The 19,375-nt window shown below is 37.3% G+C and overlaps 1 protein-coding gene across 6 annotated transcripts in view; it reads left to right on the forward strand.

The window, feature by feature from the left end:
• Positions 1 to 18,260, forward strand: part of map4k3a (mitogen-activated protein kinase kinase kinase kinase 3a) — a 75,909-nt gene extending 57,649 nt beyond the window's left edge. For 3 of the 6 annotated variants that reach the window (XM_056248709.1, XM_056248710.1, XM_056248712.1), the window contains 18 exons: positions 943 to 981; positions 1,909 to 1,983; positions 2,837 to 2,888; positions 6,012 to 6,177; positions 6,847 to 6,944; positions 8,174 to 8,215; positions 8,404 to 8,488; positions 8,634 to 8,713; positions 8,859 to 8,919; positions 9,182 to 9,299; positions 9,382 to 9,440; positions 10,159 to 10,262; positions 10,525 to 10,693; positions 16,029 to 16,097; positions 16,190 to 16,282; positions 17,360 to 17,430; positions 17,912 to 17,967; positions 18,120 to 18,260. In XM_056248709.1, coding sequence (XP_056104684.1) covers positions 943 to 981; positions 1,909 to 1,983; positions 2,837 to 2,888; positions 6,012 to 6,177; positions 6,847 to 6,944; positions 8,174 to 8,215; positions 8,404 to 8,488; positions 8,634 to 8,713; positions 8,859 to 8,919; positions 9,182 to 9,299; positions 9,382 to 9,440; positions 10,159 to 10,262; positions 10,525 to 10,693; positions 16,029 to 16,097; positions 16,190 to 16,282; positions 17,360 to 17,430; positions 17,912 to 17,967; positions 18,120 to 18,207 — 1,525 coding nt within the window. In that variant the 3' untranslated portion in view covers positions 18,208 to 18,260. Of the gene's footprint in view, positions 1 to 942; positions 982 to 1,908; positions 1,984 to 2,836; positions 2,889 to 6,011; positions 6,307 to 6,846; positions 6,945 to 8,173; positions 8,216 to 8,403; positions 8,489 to 8,633; positions 8,714 to 8,858; positions 8,920 to 9,181; positions 9,300 to 9,381; positions 9,441 to 10,158; positions 10,263 to 10,524; positions 10,694 to 16,028; positions 16,098 to 16,189; positions 16,283 to 17,359; positions 17,431 to 17,911; positions 17,968 to 18,119 lie in introns of all 6 variants that reach the window. The other 3 variants (XM_056248711.1, XM_056248713.1, XM_056248708.1) reach the window with 2 other exon arrangements.
• Positions 18,261 to 19,375: the final 1,115 nt, after the last annotated feature.

Here is a 19,375-nt window from a genome sequence, read left to right on the forward strand (position 1 = left end):
TTGGCTGTCATGAAGCCATTATAACTTTTTAATGACAAATTCAATGTGTACCACTGTAGTTGAGGTCATGAAAAATATTCATGACACAGTTATAATGGACTGATGACAGCCAGTGTCAAAACCAACCACACGACAGTTTAATTTAATTTAATGTCAAGTTGTCATGACAAAGACACTGACAGGTTATGATGTTATGGTTTATGTCAAGGTGTCATAACAAAGACATCTTAAACAATGTCATATTTGCATTCAAAATGTCATTATTGAGCGAAAGACACTTAATGACAGTTGTCATAAACATGCATAAACCCTACTTCATATTCATGACATATGTCATGTCATGATTATGAAGGTGTCATGTCAGTCTTATGCACACCCCTTCAAGTAAAGTGTTACCCTGAATTGCAATCGGATCTTCTTTCTTATACATCTACAAACTGAATTGTGATTAGTCAGTTGTTCCTTGTATGCAGCCGTAAGACATGCAGTGTGTTTTCTCTGATGCAGCATTTTTTGATGCATAAACGAAACCTAAAACTGCTTTGGCCACCTTGTGTGAACTGGTATTTTCTTGAGGAAATGTGAAGCTAGTTTTTATCTTCTGATTTTTTTTTTCTGTTATTTTAAATACCTTTTAGACCAGAAAACCTTACTGTTCAATAATCGAAGCGCAGTGTAGATAAACAACTTTTGAACAGGGGTTCTAGACGGTCGGAAGCAGACATTCTCTTAAAATTTAACAACCAAGCATTGGACAGTTTCCCAGTGTCATCAGAGACAATTTAGCAGTAAATGCCTGTTTATTTAGCCCTAAATCAATGAAAGCTAATGGATCCCTTGATGTGTTATAAAACTGTTCATCATGTGTTTCCACATGCTCTTTGCACTGAAAGAATCACCTGTTACTTACCATCTTTCATTTGCTAAATTCTCTCTTTACAGGAGCCTCTTGAAATCTGTTGAAGAAGAGCTGCACCAGAGGTATGATGCCATGGCTTTGTTTGTGTCCTTCACTCATGTGCTCTCTCATAGCTCTCTCTTTTCTTTGGCTTCCTCCCCTCTCTCTCTCTCTCTCTCTCTCTCTCTCTCTCTCTCTCTCTCTCTCTCTCTCTCTCTCTCTCTCTCTCTCTCTCTCTCTCTCTCTCTCTCTCTCTCTCTCTCTCTCCATATTTTTGCTGCTATGTCAAACTCTACCCATGCATCTCTCTCTCTCTCTCTCTCTCTTTCTCTCTCTCTCTCTTGCTCTCACTCTCTCGCTTTCTCTCTCTGCATAGCTGGTTTTTCATCTGATCAATATTTGATGTGACCTAACCTTGCCCTTTTGTGCTTGTCCGAGTGGAACCAAAGGCTGATTTGCTTGGCAATGCTTTGTTGGAGATCTGTTATTTTTGCCACAGTATTAGTTTTCCATTCCTCAGGGGGAAATTAACCAGTTAGTCCCTCTAAATGAAATTTACTCGAGATGCATTTCTAGATAGATCTTTGGGATTGTCCTGTCATTAATTTGTCACACTTTGATTTTAGAGTCCATCTTTAAAGGGAATGTCACTGAATCATCAGACTGATTATTATCCTACCAAAATGTTTACTTTGCAATAGTGATGCATTCTTGTGTTCAAAAACAATGGAACATCTTGAGGCACGAAAATGTAACATTCTTTTCATGGTGTCTTAAAAACATGGCGCTCATAGCATGAGATGCTGAAAAAACAGTAAGATGGATCACAAAGGTCACATAAAGAGTCTGTTTAGTGCATATTTATGTAGACTAGAATTTAAAAACTACACGGGATACCCTATGTGAATGGCCCATTAGTGTTTAATCTTACCCATTGGAAGTCGAACAGTGTTGCTTCAAATTGATAATCTTCATTGAATGAGCGCCACAACCTTCTCAATCCTCATTAGGGGGCATGAGGCTCATTTGGAGGATGATGATGAGGGTGAAGATGATGGTGATGATCATGATGATGAATTGCAACAGTAAGTTCTTCTGATTCTATAGCCAATTTCTCCCTGCTGCTCCAGGATAAAACACTTCACGATCATGATGCACTGGCAACTTTTTGAGGCAAGCACATGATATATGTAATCCTTTGTGACTCAAATTTTGATGACTTTTAAAATCAAATACTGTTTTTCAATGTCTCCTGAAAATGTTGCCAGTATATCATGGCCTTTTTAGTTCCATGGGAGTCATTCTTTCATCTGTTTTCTTTTCTTACTCGACAGACCATCTCTCTTTCCCTTTATTTAGCAATGCCATGGCTAGCAGACGTTCAAGAATGTTGTGGTTCATCCAACTGCTACTTTAGCCTTATTATAAGTTCAAATGCAAATGAACTACTATCACGACACTCATAGTGCACTCTCTTAGTGACGACAAGCTTTCTAATACAAATGTTATTATTTATTCATCATCATGTTCCAAACCTAATTGCTTTTATATTAGTGACCACCAAACAAATTCCAAAAAGCAACATGCAAGTAGTCGATAACACTTTTGCGCTGTATTTCATTTTTCAAAAGTTTTAGTGTCACGAAAAAAAAAGAACAAAAGCATGCATGTTTGAAATGACGTGAGCTTGAGTAAATAATAACAGAATTTTCATTAGAGTGAATTATTCCTGGTGCATTTGATTGCATGCGTATTTGTTGTTTGTTTCCTGTCTTTTATTGAACCCCTGTTTGTCCAGTGTCAGATGAAACCAAGCACAGAGGTCCATTAACATCCTGTTAATGCCCTCAAATTATGTTCGTCAGTTGAAGTATGATTAACATAAATAGGTAGCATTGTGAGTGTGACTCAGCTAATATGATGTCTGATTTGTCTCAGCACGAAAAACTCTACCATGAGGCCTAAGGTCCCCCCACCACTTCCTCCCAAGGTAAATATCCAAACAAGCTATATGGTATAACATGTTTTTAGTAAACCTTTTTAGTGTTGAAAACTTGCACTACTGTTCAATGATTTGGGGATTTTTCTTTTTCTCTTTTTCTCTTTTTTTTTTTTCGTCAAAGAAATCATTACTTTTGTTCAGCATTAAAGGTGCAGTGTGTATTTTTTAGCGGCATCTAGCGGTTCGGTTGCGAGTTGCACTGCTCACCCCTCCCTTTCGAAGAAGCTACGGTGGCTAAAACGGGACAAACATATCGTCGTCCGAGACAGCAGAGAATAGCCAGAGTAAGCCAATAGTGTGTAACATTGTCACTGTTTCTGTACCACAGTCCATTATAAACCACATCATGGATAAAGTTTACAAAGCCATAGTCAGGTGAGGATCAAGGGTCTTAATATATAATATAATAATAGTAATCAGCTGATTGTCTCACGAACGTAACCAGCACATTCTCCCCACATAACAAACCCATAATACAGCGAGGGAGAAGAACCACATGAAACTATGCAACTATATATTTTTTCTAACAGGGTAGTAAAAGTTTAGCTGGCTAATATGAGCTGTTACTGTGACTGAGCTCGTTAAAGCGTAAAGCCTTGTTTAAACTCGCGTCCGCATGAGCCCAAAGGTGCGCGTGGCAAAAATGACATGATTGTAACAGCGCGCGCGCCTCCGCATCCCCTAGACACCATTTACTACACACAATAGGCTTTTTTTCTCTGATTTTGAAAACTCTTCGCAATCGACTTAAAATGCTTCCAAGATTGACTTGTCGACCGCGATCGACGGGTTGGTGATTCCTGTAACTGTTTTACCATCAATGACAAGAGTAGCTACTAATCAGCTGTCTCACGAACGTAACCAGCACATTTATCCCCACATAGCAAAGCCATAACACAGCGAGGGAGAAGAACTAAGTTACATGAAACAATCCAAGTACATATTTTACACCACTGACAAGGGAAAAGTCACTACTCACGGTGTTTATGGCTAGCTTATACACTCACCTAAAGGATTATTAGGAACACCTGTTCAATTTCTCATTAATGCAATTATCTAATCAACCAATCACATGGCAGTTGCTTCAATGCATTTAGGGGTGTGGTCCTGGTCAAGACAATCTCCTGAACTCCAAACTGAATGTCAGAATGGGAAAGAAAGGTGATTTAAGCAATTTTGAGCGTGGCATGGTTGTTGGTGCCAGACGGGCCGGTCTGAGTATTTCACAATCTGCTCAGTTACTGGGATTTTCACGCACAACCATTTCTAGGGTTTACAAAGAATGGTGTGAAAAGGGAAAAACATTCAGTATGCGGCAGTCCTGTGGGCGAAAATGCCTTGTTGATGCTAGAGGTCAGAGGAGAATGGGCCGACTGATTCAAGCTGATAGAAGAGCAACTTTGACTGAAATAACCACTCGTTACAACCGAGGTATGCAGCAATGCATTTGTGAAGCCACAACACACACAACCTTGAGGCGGATGGGCTACAACAGCAGAAGACCCCACCGGGTACCACTCATCTCCACTACAAATAGGAAAAAGAGGCTACAATTTGCAAGAGCTCACCAAAATTGGACAGTTGAAGACTGGAAAAATGTTGCCTGGTCTGATGAGTCTCGATTTCTGTTGAGACATTCAGATGGTAGAGTCAGAATTTGGCGTAAACAGAATGAGAACATGGATCCATCATGCCTTGTTACCACTGTGCAGGCTGGTGGTGGTGGTGTAATGGTGTGGGGGATGTTTTCTTGGTACACTTTTGGCCCCTTAGTGCCAATTGGGCATCGTTTAAATGCCACGGCCTACCTGAGCATTGTTTCTGACCATGTCCATCCCTTTATGGCCACCATGTACCCATCCTCTGATGGCTACTTCCAGCAGGATAATGCACCATGTCACAAAGCTCGAATCATTTCAAATTGGTTTCTTGAACATGACAATGAGTTCACTGTACTAAAATGGCCCCCTTGGTCACCAGATCTCAACCCAATAGAGCATTTTTGGGATGTGGTGGAACGGGAGCTTCGTGCCCTGGATGTGCATCCCACAAATCTCCATCAACTGCAAGATGCTATCCTATCAATATGGGCCAACATTTCTAAATAATGCTTTCAGCACCTTGTTGAATCAATGCCACGCAGAATTAAGGCAGTTCTGAAAGCGAAAGGGGGTCAAACACAGTATTAGTATGGTGTTCCTAATAATACTTTAGGTGAGTGTAGCTTTCTGCTGCTTCTCTTTCAAGGTAGTGACGAAACGCGCTCTGTAGAGTTGTTTGTTCGCTGTCGGCTACGGTAGAAACATGACGTCACAATATGTCGACCTTCATAGAAGGGGGTGCCCGCGGTTATGTAGATATAAATGTCTCATTCTAAGGTAATAAAAACATTACGGTTTATTAAGTAAGTTCTTTATACAACACTGAAAACATAGTTATGGATGTCATATTGCATTTCTGTTAATAGACACTCAACATTTTTACACATTGCACCTTAAAATCGAGCAAGAGTGACAAAAGACTTTTACATTGTTTTGAACTTTCTATTTATCAAAGAATCCTGAAAAAAATATTATCTCACAAATATGAAGCAGCACAACTGTTTACAACATTGATAATAATTAGAAATTGTTCTTGAGCACCAAATGAGCATTTTTCAGAATGATTTCTGAAGGATCATGTGACACTGAAGACTGGAGTAATGATGCTGAAAATTCAGCTTTGCCATAACAGGAATAAATTACACTTTAAAATATATTAAACTAGAAAACAGTTATTTTAAATTGTAATAATAATTGACAATATTAATGTTTTTTCTGTGTTTTTGATCAAATAAATATAGCCTTGTTGAGCATAAGAGAGATATTTTTAAAACATTTAAAAAATCTTTCCCACCCCAAACCATTGAAAGGTAGTGTATGTTCAGGTGTTGTTTTGATTTAGCAGTTTTATTTTGAGCAACCAAGTCTTTCTTTTTCCTTGAAGCAAGCTTATCGGAAATCAGTGAACAGCTTCTACAGTTTTTTTTAACATCTACTTTTTTTAGTAATCGCAGTATTGATCCCACTGAAGCCGGTAGCATGCTGCTAATTTTGTTCTGTCATTTTCCAGCCAAAGCCCAGTCCCGGACCTCATCAAAGCTCCTCAGGCGATCATGACGGTAACCAGGGCACTATAAAGCGCTGTCCGGAGCCCGAAAGCCCGGCTCGATCATCCACCAACGTACCCCCTCGACCTCCGCCGCCTCGACTGCCAGCAAACAAGCTCAGCAGTTTAGGTAATGAGACCAGTCGGGAAGAACTTGACCCGTGGGAAGCCCAGGGGGATGCTGGGATATGTAGTCAGTTCGACGAGAGTCTGCAGGTCTCGTTTGACGACGAGGAAGATCACGATGAGGAAGGAGACAGTAAGACAGGCCCCTCCCGTATTGAATTCAACTCTCCCCTATAAACGTAGTTCAACCCCAGTCACTAAACCTGTCTCTAAACCGTCCCATTGTTAGTCCCTTTAGTGAGCCAGTAGTGAGATTACATGTCATCTCTCATCCCTCTCTAAGAGAAATGCCGTCAATGGTGTTGGCATGTGAAAATGTCACACACCCACTGGAAGACATCATGAATCACCCACTCCACCCTTGTAATCTTTTCCTTGTCTAATTATTGTTCTCCTGTCAGTCATTGTTGCAGTCATCCTTTTTGATTCATTACACTTGTCTTTGCATTGTATTATAGTATGGTTGCTGCAAATTGCAGCGGTAGCTTAGTAATTACGAAACGTTCGATCGTAATGCTAAACTTCTTTGTGAATGTACATTCAAAGCACACTTTCTTTACATAATGTGCTCTGTGTGCATCTCTAGCTGGATACCTATTTTAAGGAACATAGCTTTTAGGATTTATAAACAGAAACTAAATTGTGTACTATATCTTTTCTTACATACCCACAGGTAATGGAATTAGCCCATCTGAACACTCGCCCTCAACGGAGACACAGTCCACAATGCCCCCTGCTGTTCCTGGAACGAAGGACAAGAAAGATTTTCTAGTATGGCTCGGTTCCATTGCATTTAGTGATTCTTGCAACACTTATGGTTTCTGGATAATGAATCTTTGACATGTTTGTGTATGTTATATATATATATATATATATATATATATATATATATATATATATATATATTAGGGCTGTCAAATGATTAATCACGATTAATCACATCCAAAATAAAAGTTTTTTTTACATAATATATGTGGGTGCACTGTGTATAATTATTTTGTATATATATATATATATAAATACACACACATGCATGTATATTTAAGAAAAAAATATTACTTATATAAAAAATATTTATATTTATATATAATATAAATTATATATAAATCTATATACAGTATATACATGAAAATATTTCTTAAATATATACAAGCATGTGTGTGTATTTATATATATAAAATAATTATACACAGTGCACCCACATATATTATGTAAAAAAAACTTTTATTTTGGATGTGATTAATCACGATTAATCATTTGACAGCCCTAATATATATATATATATAGGTCACGAGATATAATGATATTTAAGATCTTTAATGATCAGGTCTTTAAAGAAATTAAATTATTTAATTATTTAATAATAACAAATCTTTGATATGTTTACATATGTTGTTGTAATGTGTGTGTGTGTGTGTGTGTGTGTGTGCGTGTAATATTATTACAAATAATTATATTGTTATTTTAATATATAGATATATGCATTGTGTATATATATATACAGTACCTGTCAAAAGTTTGAAAGTTTTTTTTATGTTTATGAAAGGGGTCTCTTATGCTCACCAAGTCTGCAATTATTTAATAAAAAATACAGTAAAAACAGTCATATTAAAAGTATTAATTTCTCTCTCTCTTTTTAATAGTTTTCAACATTGATAATGATAAAAAGCAGCAAATCAACATATTAGAATGATTTCTGAAGGATCATGTGACATTGAAGACTGGAGTATTGATGCTGGAAATCCAGGACTAAATTAAATTTTTAAATTGATAAAAATAGAAAACAATTATTTTACATTGTAATAATATTTCACAATATTACTGTTTACACTGTATTTTCGGTGAAATAATTGCAGACTTGGTGAGCATAAGAGACCTCTTTCAAAAACATACCGGTAAAACAAATTTATGTTTCAAAACTCTTGACAGGAACTATATATATATATATAATCTACTTACATTCTCTTATTTTGCTTCAATTGTATTTGTTTTCCCTGCAGAAACCCATCAGCAATGGTCTCCCTCCAACTCCAAAGGTTCATGTAAGTGGACATCATAGACTGCAGATCTATGGCACTGTATTGGGACTCAAGCACTTGCCATGTATTCTTATTTAAATGAATGCATGTTACCTTTTTGATGTGTTTGTTTTCTTGGATATAAACCTTTTGAACTGTGATTAATTTGGCTGCATCTGAGTTCTCCATTTGCGCTTTATTCTCATATCCAGATGGGAGCATGTTTCTCTAAAGTCTTTAATGGCTGTCCATTAAAAATACATTGTGCTACCTCATGGATCAATCCAGACACACGAGGTGAGCTCAGTTAATATGTCTCAGTTAGAATCTGGCTTACCAGAAATATTAATATTTCATGGTACGTTATTATATCTATTTTGCCTACATAAGCATTTTCTAATATCTCCACTGAAAAAGTCGTTTTTTTCTTTATGCATTTCAGACCAGTATCTGATATTTGGAGCAGAAGAAGGCATCTACACCTTAAACCTTAATGAGCTGCACGAGACGTCCATGGAGCAGGTACGATGCTACTTTTCAGGCATTTGCAAACAAATTTTGGAAAACGAATTTGTGTGATGTATATCCTTGTGTTATCTGAGTGTGGCGTGCTTCTTCAGTCAGTCGTGTTTGTTTTGTGCTAAAGCTATTTTTGTGTCACTCTCAGCTTTTCCCCAGGAGATGTACTTGGCTGTATGTCATGAGCAACAGCCTGCTATCAATATCCGGTAAGCTGTGCTTTAAAAAAGATCAGGTTTAGCTTTTCAAATTACCGTACAAATTATTCTGAATGAGGTTTTTTTTTCTTTTTTCTTTTTTACAATTGCTAGAATATTTAAATTTTTCGGGTCACACTTTACTTTATAAGATGGAACTGCTTGTAATGTGATAATACTAGAATAATTAACTATAGTAACATGCCATATGTCAAGTGTTACCTGATATTGTCCTGTTTCCCTGTTTTTGAATAATGAAATTGTGTTTCCGCAGGAAAAGCATGTCACCTGTACTCTCACAGTCTGAGTGGCCTGTTTGAGCATGCTCGACATATGCAGAAACTCCCTGTTGCCATACCAACATACAGATTTCCTGACAAAATGATCCCCAGGTAAAGGTTCAGATCTCTGTGTGTGTATAAGGATGTGACCAAAATGTGTATTTTTCATTCTATGTTTGTATTTGTATCCCAGGAAATTCTCAGTGTCCAACAAGATCCCTGAAACAAAAGGGTGTCAAAAGTGCTGTGTAGGTAAGCAGATCCTGTACCTTTCTTCCTTCCTTTATTTCTGAATTCAGTAACATATATACTTTGGATGATGTCAAGCATATAATTCAGATGTCTTTAAATTCCCCCTATTATGCTTATTCAGATATTACCTTTCATGCAGTGTGTAATATAGCTGTTTGTGAGTGTAAATGGTCTGCAAGGTTGCAAAGATCAAAGTGCACGACAAATAAAGTTATTGTCTCCCATAAGAAAGAACTGATTCTGAACTGCCTGAAACAAGTCGTCAGTTCTACGTAGGTTTGTAACAGATTTCCATAATGCCAGCCTTTGGTCTTCATTGACTGCCTGCGAACAGCGTCTACTTCGACCTGCCCTCAAACACTGTATTTGTAACTGAGGTCTGGAAGAGTTTGGATCGTGTTGTCGACATGTCGAGAAGACGCTGTGTTCTGCTCTGCGAAAGCAAATCCACTTTGCATGCCTTTTTAAATGAGGACTCGCGCTTGAATTGATACAGTAAAACTGACGCCATAGTTACCGTTCGTATGTATATTATGAGAAAATGTAACTGTTTTTGAGCTTGGATGCTTGTAAACCTATTGTAGGAGTCCTCCTAAACAAAATTAGGAACCTTTAAAATAGCATAATAGGGGCACTTTAAGGAAAATATAATGAAATAGACTTTATTTAAGGTATTCTACAGTATTTTGTTTCCATATGTTGTCTTGTTTATTCTCAGTGAGGAATCCTTATACTGGTCACAAGTACCTGTGCGGTGCGTTTCAGTCCAGTATTGTCCTTTTTGAGTGGGTGGAGTCCATGCAGAAATTCATGTTGGTCAAGGTGAGCCCAGTGTCACTGGTTCCCATCGCCAAAACAATGTTACAGGGTGATCTGCAGATTAGCATCACACTAAAATCCATGGAAAAAGGGTTGACAACTCAAAGTGGTGGAAAGAAATATAATGCAGGATTAGCTATTAATGTTTCCTTTAAGCTTTTAAAAATTGCTGATCTTCTACTTAAGACTTGAGGGTTAAAATTGCTTTACTTGGCATATTCACATGCAGGCTGTTCCAAATTAAGCACTGACTCATTCCCTGCAGAGCATAGACTTCCCCCTGCCGTGTCCGCTGGAGGTGTTTGAGATGCTGGTGGTTCCAGAGCATCAGTATCCTCTCATTTGCATAGCTGTGAGCAAAGGGACCGAGCTTAACCAGGTGGTGCGGTTTGAGACCCTCAATCCCAACTCTACCACCAACTGGTTCGATTCTGGTGGGTACTTTAAAACTTCATTATCATACCGATTAAGATAAGTCTTTACATTTATAAGTAATTGAATTGCTTTTAAATTATACATTTTAATAATTTATTCATTTTAAAAAAATAATACTTGTAATATTTTTTATTATAATTATAAATAATTTAAATAAAATTATTGTATTATTTTTTATTTTAGTTATTTAAATTTAAATTATTTTAATATATTTTTTTTTATATATTTTAAAATTGCCTGTTTATGCAGCTGTTTATTTATTCATTTGAATATTTATATACACTCACCTAAAGCATTATTAGGAACACCTGTTCAATTTCTCATTAATGCAATTATCTAATCAACCAATCACATGGCAGTTGCTTCAATGCATTTAGGGGTGTGGTCCTGGTCAAGACAATCTCCTGAACTCCAAACTGAATGTCAGAATGGGAAAGAAAGGTGATTTAAGCAATTTTGAGCGTGGCATGGTTGTTGGTGCCAGATGGGCCGGTCTGAGTATTTCACAATCTGCTCAGTTACTGGGATTTTCACGCACAACCATTTCTAGGGTTTACAAAAAATGGTGTGAAAAGGGAAAAACATCCAGTATGCGGCAGTCCTGTGGCGAAAATGCCTTGTTGATGCTAGAGGTCAGAGGAGAATGGGCCGACTGATTCAAGCTGATAGAAGAGCAACTTTGACTGAAATAACCACTCGTTACAACCGAGGTATGCAGCAAAGCATTTGTGAAGCCACAACACGCACAACCTTGAGGCGGATGGGCTACAACAGCAGAAGACCCCACCGGGTACCACTCATCTCCACTACAAATAGGAAAAAGAGGCTACAATTTGCAAGAGCTCACCAAAATTGGACAGTTGAAGACTGGAAAAATGTTGCCTGGTCTGATGAGTCTCGATTTCTGTTGAGACATTCAGATGGTAGAGTCAGAATTTGGCGTAAACAGAATGAGAACATGGATCCATCATGCCTTGTTACCACTGTGCAGGCTGGTGGTGGTGGTGTAATGGTGTGGGGGATGTTTTCTTGGCACACTTTAGGCCCCTTAGTGCCAATTGGGCATCGTTTAAATGCCACGGCCTACCTGAGCATTGTTTCTGACCATGTCCATCCCTTTATGGCCACCATGTACCCATCCTCTGATGGCTACTTCCAGCAGGATAATGCACCATGTCACAAAGCTCGAATCATTAGGGCCCAAGCCTTGAAAAGGCGAAGGCCCTATTGTTTTCCTTAGGATTATTATTATTATTATTATTATTATTATTATTATTATTATTTTATCGACTATTCGGGCACTTTTGGGGCTCTTAACGTGCACGAAAACTCTTGAAACTTTGCACACTGGTCAGAACCCGTGGCCATCAGGGCCGGGCTGAAGCTGGTACCCGGGCGTGGCAGGGGGGCTCGACAGCGCCCCCTGGAACGGGGTCCGAAAACTTGGTCCATAAATCAAACACGCTTGCATGTAATAATATGAAACTCGGTACACATATAGATCTCATCGATTTATATATCCTTTGTACTTTTACTTTTTACCCCAGCCCAACAGGAAGTCGGCTATTATGGTTTGTTTGGAAGCGTATGCCCCTGGAATTCGATATACTCCTCCTAGAGAATTCAACCAATCGCAACGAAACTCGGTCAGCATGATGTCAAGACATTGAGGATGAAAAATTGCCAGGGGATTTCTGATATCTCGAACGGTTTGGCCGTGACGAGGAAACGAATTTATGGCGAATAATGGAAACAGGAAGTGTGTTATAACTTCTGCATACATTAACTGATCTTGATGAAACTTCAACAGTGTGTTCGCTGTAAGAAGCCGATCACATGGATGTGACTATTGTGAGTCAAAGTTATAGCGCCACCAACTGGCAGCAGGAAGTGTGTCACTTTCAAAATGCTTTGAAATCACCCTCTTATTTTTACCCGATTTGCTTCAAACTTGATGTGTATAATGTAGACACTCGCCAGATGTAGACCTGTGAAAGGATTATTGATATCTTAGATACTGTTGCCATGGCAACGCATCAAACTTTAATATTCTTTTTGGATGCTTTTGAGACTCTTAGCATGCCTGAAATTGCTTAAAATTGCATGAAACTCGACAGACAGATCACATTTATTAGCCAGTAGACATGTGCAAAGTTTCAGAAACGGGCGTGGTGCAGGGGCTCAGTAGCGCCACCTTTTGTGACAAAAGTGGGTGGGGGGGGGGTTACTTTCATCTACAGTTACAAAACTTTTTCAACTTGATGAAAATACATTAAAGATGCTAAATTGTGAACGGATATTGAATATCTCAAACGGTTTTGCTATGGCGAGGGATTATGTCAAAAAGAGAATCAGGAAATGTCTCATATCTTTCTAAAATGTAATTATACACCATTTATTTTTCTATAAAATTATACTAATATTAGAACTAAACCCATTGTATTCCTTTTTTTCAATTTAAGATTTATGTTTAAGTTTAAAAACAGCCAGAATGGTTGTTTAGCCAAAAAAATAAAAAAATAAAAATCATTCACAGTGCTTTACTGCCCTCTTGTGTTCAAAATCAGGTAGGCCAATTGTATTAAATTGTAGGGATGCTACTATGGGAATATTTTCCCACCGTGACTCCGCTGGGGGCTTTAAAGTCGCTAACTTGAAAGCGAAAGTAACGGACGTCTCCACAAGACGTGCAGCTGTGAGCATTTTCGTTTCATTTTAAAAGAAGCCCCATTTCGGGGGCGGATTTCTTGAATGTATTTTACAAAATCACAATGTTGTGTTTGATTGCGAGTATCCAAAAATAAGTAAACACTTTGCAGTTTGAATGATCTTCTTGAATAAAATGACGGAGTAGCCAATGTTTCCACTGTTCGATCGCGGACGTCCACACGGACATTGATAATGGTGGTGCGTGCAGAGCGCTCGAGGGAATTCCTATGGAAGTAGGAATGAACTAAAAAACGTTCACTCTGTTCTGCTCGCTCATCGTCGTGGACGCGCAGCGTTATGAATGCCCGTGTGATGCAGCATAACACAGCAGAGAGAGACGCTCACTCTCAACTCGTGATTAATGAAATTTGACTCCGGTTGCTGATCTTTGCTGCAACTTTCGTTCAGCTCACAATTTAGTAAGCAAACCCGTTCAGGTTTTAATTGTAGTGACTAAATGATTTTATTAAACACACACACACACACACACACAAACACACACATCAAATTGACGGTGGGGGGCAATGGTATATTTAAATCTGCAAATTGTAATATATGCAGGGCACCCCGGTCCAGTCTTATTAAATGTATGCTTCATCTTTCATTTTTAATTTGTAAATTTGATCAATAAATTCAATTATTTAGAATGATAAGACACTATATGGCTTTTACCCTAGGTAGGGCTGATCAAATTAAATCGTTTACACTGAAAAATAACAATGCATTAAATAATGTTATGAGATTGTTTTAAATATAAGTCAATTAAAAATCGTTGGGAAGAATGATACTTTTAAACATAACACTAAACCGTCATTAGGTGTCGCCAGGCGACCGTCTTAATGAGCGAGTCATTGATTCATTCGTTCAAACAATTCGTTCGAACGGTTGAGTCATTCATGAATGAGACAGATTATGGATTGGTCATTGAATCTTTGAGTCAACCGATTCGTTCAAAATGCTGAATCATTCAGTAATGAGAACGCGTTGCTGTGAGATGCTCGATGGTTCTGCTGTGATCTTTGTTGAACTATTTTCGCTGCTGAAACAGAAAAAAGTCAATATTGCATCTAAAATGTAAGTGATTTGACTTGTGTGTTTGTGTGTGTGTGTGTGTGTGTGTGTGTGTGATTGCGTCTGTTACAGTGATTGTTTAACCCTTGTTAAAGTTTAGGCCTTGTCTTTTTGGATATATATCTTTTTAAATAAAAAAATAGGCATACAACCCATATATTTTAAATGTATTGTTTGCTTTAAATTACATTAAGATTTGTATGTTTGGTAATTGAACCTGAATGAATTTTAAATGAATGTGCTATATATCAGATCATATATTTGTTTTCCTTAACATTTAAACTAACACTAACTTTATTCTCATCTGAATGATAGATTATTTATTTCTGTATATAATAAAAACACATTTGATTTTTCTTTTTTAATCAATGTAGAATGTGTAACTGAAAAAATAAACAGATTAGGGCTCTGTTCGAGAACAAGAAATGAAAACCAATGCAATATGCTGAATGTCCAAAAGATTTTTTTTTTGCTTTTAAACTACGTGTATGTGTGTGTGTGTGTGTGTGCGCGTGTGTGTGTGTAAGAGATTTTGGTTGGGTGACATTTGTAGTTTACAGTTTGACAAAAGCACAATGTTGTGTTTTATTGCGATTGTACACAAATATAAGTAAACAGTTTGCAGTTTGAAAAATGTCCTGTATGAACAAAAGGACGGAGTATGTTTTTATGTCTACATTGTTGAATCACGTCTCTCACACACACACACACACACACACACACACACACACACACACACACACACACACACACACACACACACACACAAGTTTGCTCACGCATATGATATGTGCCCTCAATGCACACTTTTGCAGAGCCCACACCAATGCAAGCTCTACAGCACACATCTTCTCAACAGTCAAAGCGGGGTTAAGTTATTACCCGTCATGCACAGTAACCCTTAAGGCACCAGGGTGGCGGTGCCACCGGCTTGTTTATATATATATATATATATATATATATATATATATATATATATATAAATATAGCTGCGAGCAGCGATGAAGGGCCAAAGCCGGCGGCACCGCCACTCCGGTGCCTTTAGGTTACTAAAGGCACCGGGGTTGCGGTGCCACCGGCTTGGGCCCGTAATCGCTGCTCGCAGCTATATTTTCAAATTGGTTTCTTGAACATGACAATGAGTTCACTGTACTAAAATGGCCCCCACAGTCACCAGATCTCAACCCAATAGAGCATCTTTGGGATGTGGTGGAACGGGAGCTTCGTGTCCTGGATGTGCATCCCACAAATCTCCATCAACTGCAAGATGCTATCCTATCAATATGGGCCAACTTTTCTAAAGAATGCTTTCAGCACCTTGTTGAATCAATGCCACATAGAATTAAGGCAGTTCTGAAGGCGAAAGGGGGTCAAACACAGTATTAGTATGGTGTTCCTAATAATCCTTTAGGTGAGTGTGTGTGTATATAAATATATATATATATATATATATATATATATATATATATATGTATATATATGTATGTATGTGTGTGTGAGTGTGTGTGCAAATTTTGTATTTAATTAGCTTTTAATTAATTTGACTTGTTTCAGATACCCCACAGAGTTGTGTGATGCATGTGACCCAGCTGGAGAGAGATACAATTTTAGTCTGCTTAGATCGTAAGTACAGAACATGCCATTAATAGATTAATAACAGATGCATGCATATCAAAGAACTGATATAGTGATTAATTGCTTCTCTTCGTCTCCAGGGAGCATTAAGATTGTGAATTTGCAAGGCCGGTTAAAGTCCAGTCGAAAACTCTCAGCCGAACTGACTTTTAACTTCCAGATTGAATCAATAGGTATGGAACTTTGGTACATTAAAGGTATTGTAGGTAGGAATTTTTTTTAAAACTTTTTGCCAAATTTGTTTAAACTTTCTATATATATCAATGCATAATTAAAATATAAGTACTCTGGAAAAGAGAGTATAAAAATCGAGTGTCTGTAGTCCTCTCAGGGCTGTAATAAACACAGCTACTTATCTCCATTCACTTCCACCCCCTCCATTCTGGGCTCCTTCCAAAACCACGCCCCCAAAACACATGAACGCGCGATGCCGACAGCTCACAGCTGGAGGACGCGCTTACCAGCGCCCAGCGGAGAGGAGCCGTGCATGTAGTGACAACATGTCAGACTCGCATGTAATAAAATACCTAACTTTATCATTATGAATATAAACAACTAACATGGCTGTTAGTACTCACTATCAAGCTAGCATATCGATACTGGTAAAGTTTAAAATATATTGAGTTTGATTCGTTAACGAGCTAGTAACATAAAGCAAAGCTAAAAACAGGTTGCATTGATACACGTTTTCCCATTACAATCAGTTACACTGTGATGAAGGTGAATTTCGTGTAAGATTCATAACATATACGCCGTGTTTTGCATGTAATTGTGTCTCTTACTAGTCTCTTGCCCTCCTCGAGTCAAACGAGTGCGCGCATGTGGGCAGCGCATGTAGCAGCGGGGGTGTTGCCATGGTTGCGAGAGAGTGACAGTCGCCTAAGCCAATCCATTGTTTCGTCCCGGAAGGAAATAATGAGCTGTGTTTAGTGCAGATTAAACGGTCTAGAGTCACTCGATTTTTATACTCTTTTTATCAGAGTACTTACATTTTAATTATGCATTGATATATATAGAAAGTTTAAACAAATTTGGGAAAAAGTTTTTTAGACCAAAAACGACCTACCCTACCTTTAAGGGTGGCTTGAAGTAAATGTTCCTCCATTTTTACATAAATCCTCTCTAAGCTCACTGAATTTAACAGTTATCCTTTAGCTATTTAAACACTTTTCTATGGGTAAATTCTTTTTTTATTGTAGTATATCTATTGTAGTAAAATCTCTCTCTATGCATCTATCTATCCCTCTTAGTTTGCCTTCAAGACAGTGTGTTGGCCTTCTGGAGGCATGGCATGCAAGGACGCAGCTTCAAGTCCAATGAGGCAAGTCCATCTTAATATATGTGAGAGATGTACAGTCAATAATATCAAGAGGAAAAACCCTGACCCCATCGTGAAGCAGAAAAAACAAACTGCAAAAATATCACAATATATGTATAAATATATAAATTAATATATAATATAAATGTATATTTATATCTAAATTAAATTTAATATTAATACTTAATGCCAATTAAAAATGCAATACAGGTTATAATATATAATTAAATGATTAATTTGCAATACAGGTTACTTTTTATTAATATGGTCTAGCTGATATTTAACAACATGTTTAAAAAAAAAAATTATTTCTCATTCAGCTATTTTAAACACATAAAGTATGTATATATATATATTTATATATATATATATATATATATATAACAGGATCAGAACGTATTTCAGAGAGTGGTGTAAGAAAAAAAGTTTGTTAAACTATATGACATAGATATTTTGCAATCACATTATTCTGTTTATATTCCAGATTACACAGGAGATTTCTGACAACACAAGGATATTTAGACTGCTGGGTTCAGACAGGTGAGAAGAAGCCATCTAATTATTATGTCATTATTTAATTAATATTGTACACTTTATTACTGGTGTGCCAATCCATGTTTTATAATGTAGGGCATATGTTCGCAGAAAGGGCATCAGGTCAAAGGTATTTGTTTTGATGTTATTCTTTATAGAGTGGTGGTTTTGGAGAGCCGGCCAACAGACAATCCAACAGCACACAGCAATCTCTACATCCTCGCAGGCCACGAAAACAGCTACTGACCGCAATGCATCTTGGTGCAAAAAACACTACATGCCGGAATGCAGCGTTACAAGAGGCTTTTAATTTAATGTGGCCCAATGACAACTAGCCACATCTCAGAAGAACTGCAGATATGCTGTTGTTGGACAACTGAGAGCACAGAGGAAGACTTGAATAGATTCAAAGATCTCAGAGAACCGCATGATGTACTACAGTACTACAGTATGCACTTTCACCCTTAACTGTTTTAGAGGCCTTGCTTTGGTTTGGTTTCTAGCAGTTTTAATTTATTTTTAACTGAAACACACACATATACTATTTTTTCTTTTCAAAAGTAAGCAAGATTTCTTTTGTTTTAAGCCACTACTCTCACTTGACGCTAACCACACAAGTGCTTGAAGACACGTATTTAATTCATGTACATACATAGTATTGTTGAATTGTACTCTTTGCATTGGTTATGTAGATATCAGTACATTTATGTTGTACAGGTTTGTGGCAGCATTAGCGTTGTAAAGGACTGTGAGATGTTGGGTACTACTTAAAGTGACCTCTAGGGCCAGATAATTTTTGTTATATGCAATGGTTTAAGAATCACAAAGCTGAAGTGCCACTTTTTCCGAGACTTGCCTTCTTAATGTCTTTTTTGTTTGTTTTTTTATTGTAAAACCTAATCTTTTTTTATATAAAGCCAAATTGTGTTTTTATTGAGCAACTTCTAATTCAGTGGCCCTCGTAATTGTTTTTAACTCTGTGGTATGCACTCACTTCAAATTTGCACAATGTTATTAAAATGTTAATGTGTATATGTATGTGTATGTTTAAAACCATGCAGATAATAACATATATAGATATATACACATGTATTTTTTTGTAAATGTGTATGTATAATCCTAATAAGCAATAAATCATTAGGATGTTTTTTACATTATTTTGAAAAGTTCTCAAGCTTATGTGGATGACATTACTGTCTGCATCCAGTTGTTTGTATGTAATTTGAGTGCTGTATACACTATTTACAAGATGATGTTGGAATTTGTGAGTGTCTGTAAACTTTCTACAACATGGACTTTCTCTTACAGAACTGGCATTCAAAGTAAATGAAATTCCACAATAAGAAAAGAAAAACGTATTCCTTAAGTTCTCTTGTCTGTAATTCACAAGTTAATACGAGTATGGAATACATTT

The sequence above is a fragment of the Rhinichthys klamathensis genome, unplaced genomic scaffold (assembly GCF_029890125.1).
Source record: "Rhinichthys klamathensis goyatoka isolate OS25496 unplaced genomic scaffold, OSU_Roscu_1.1 h1tg000056l_1, whole genome shotgun sequence".
Classification (NCBI taxonomy): domain Eukaryota; kingdom Metazoa; phylum Chordata; class Actinopteri; order Cypriniformes; family Leuciscidae; genus Rhinichthys; species Rhinichthys klamathensis.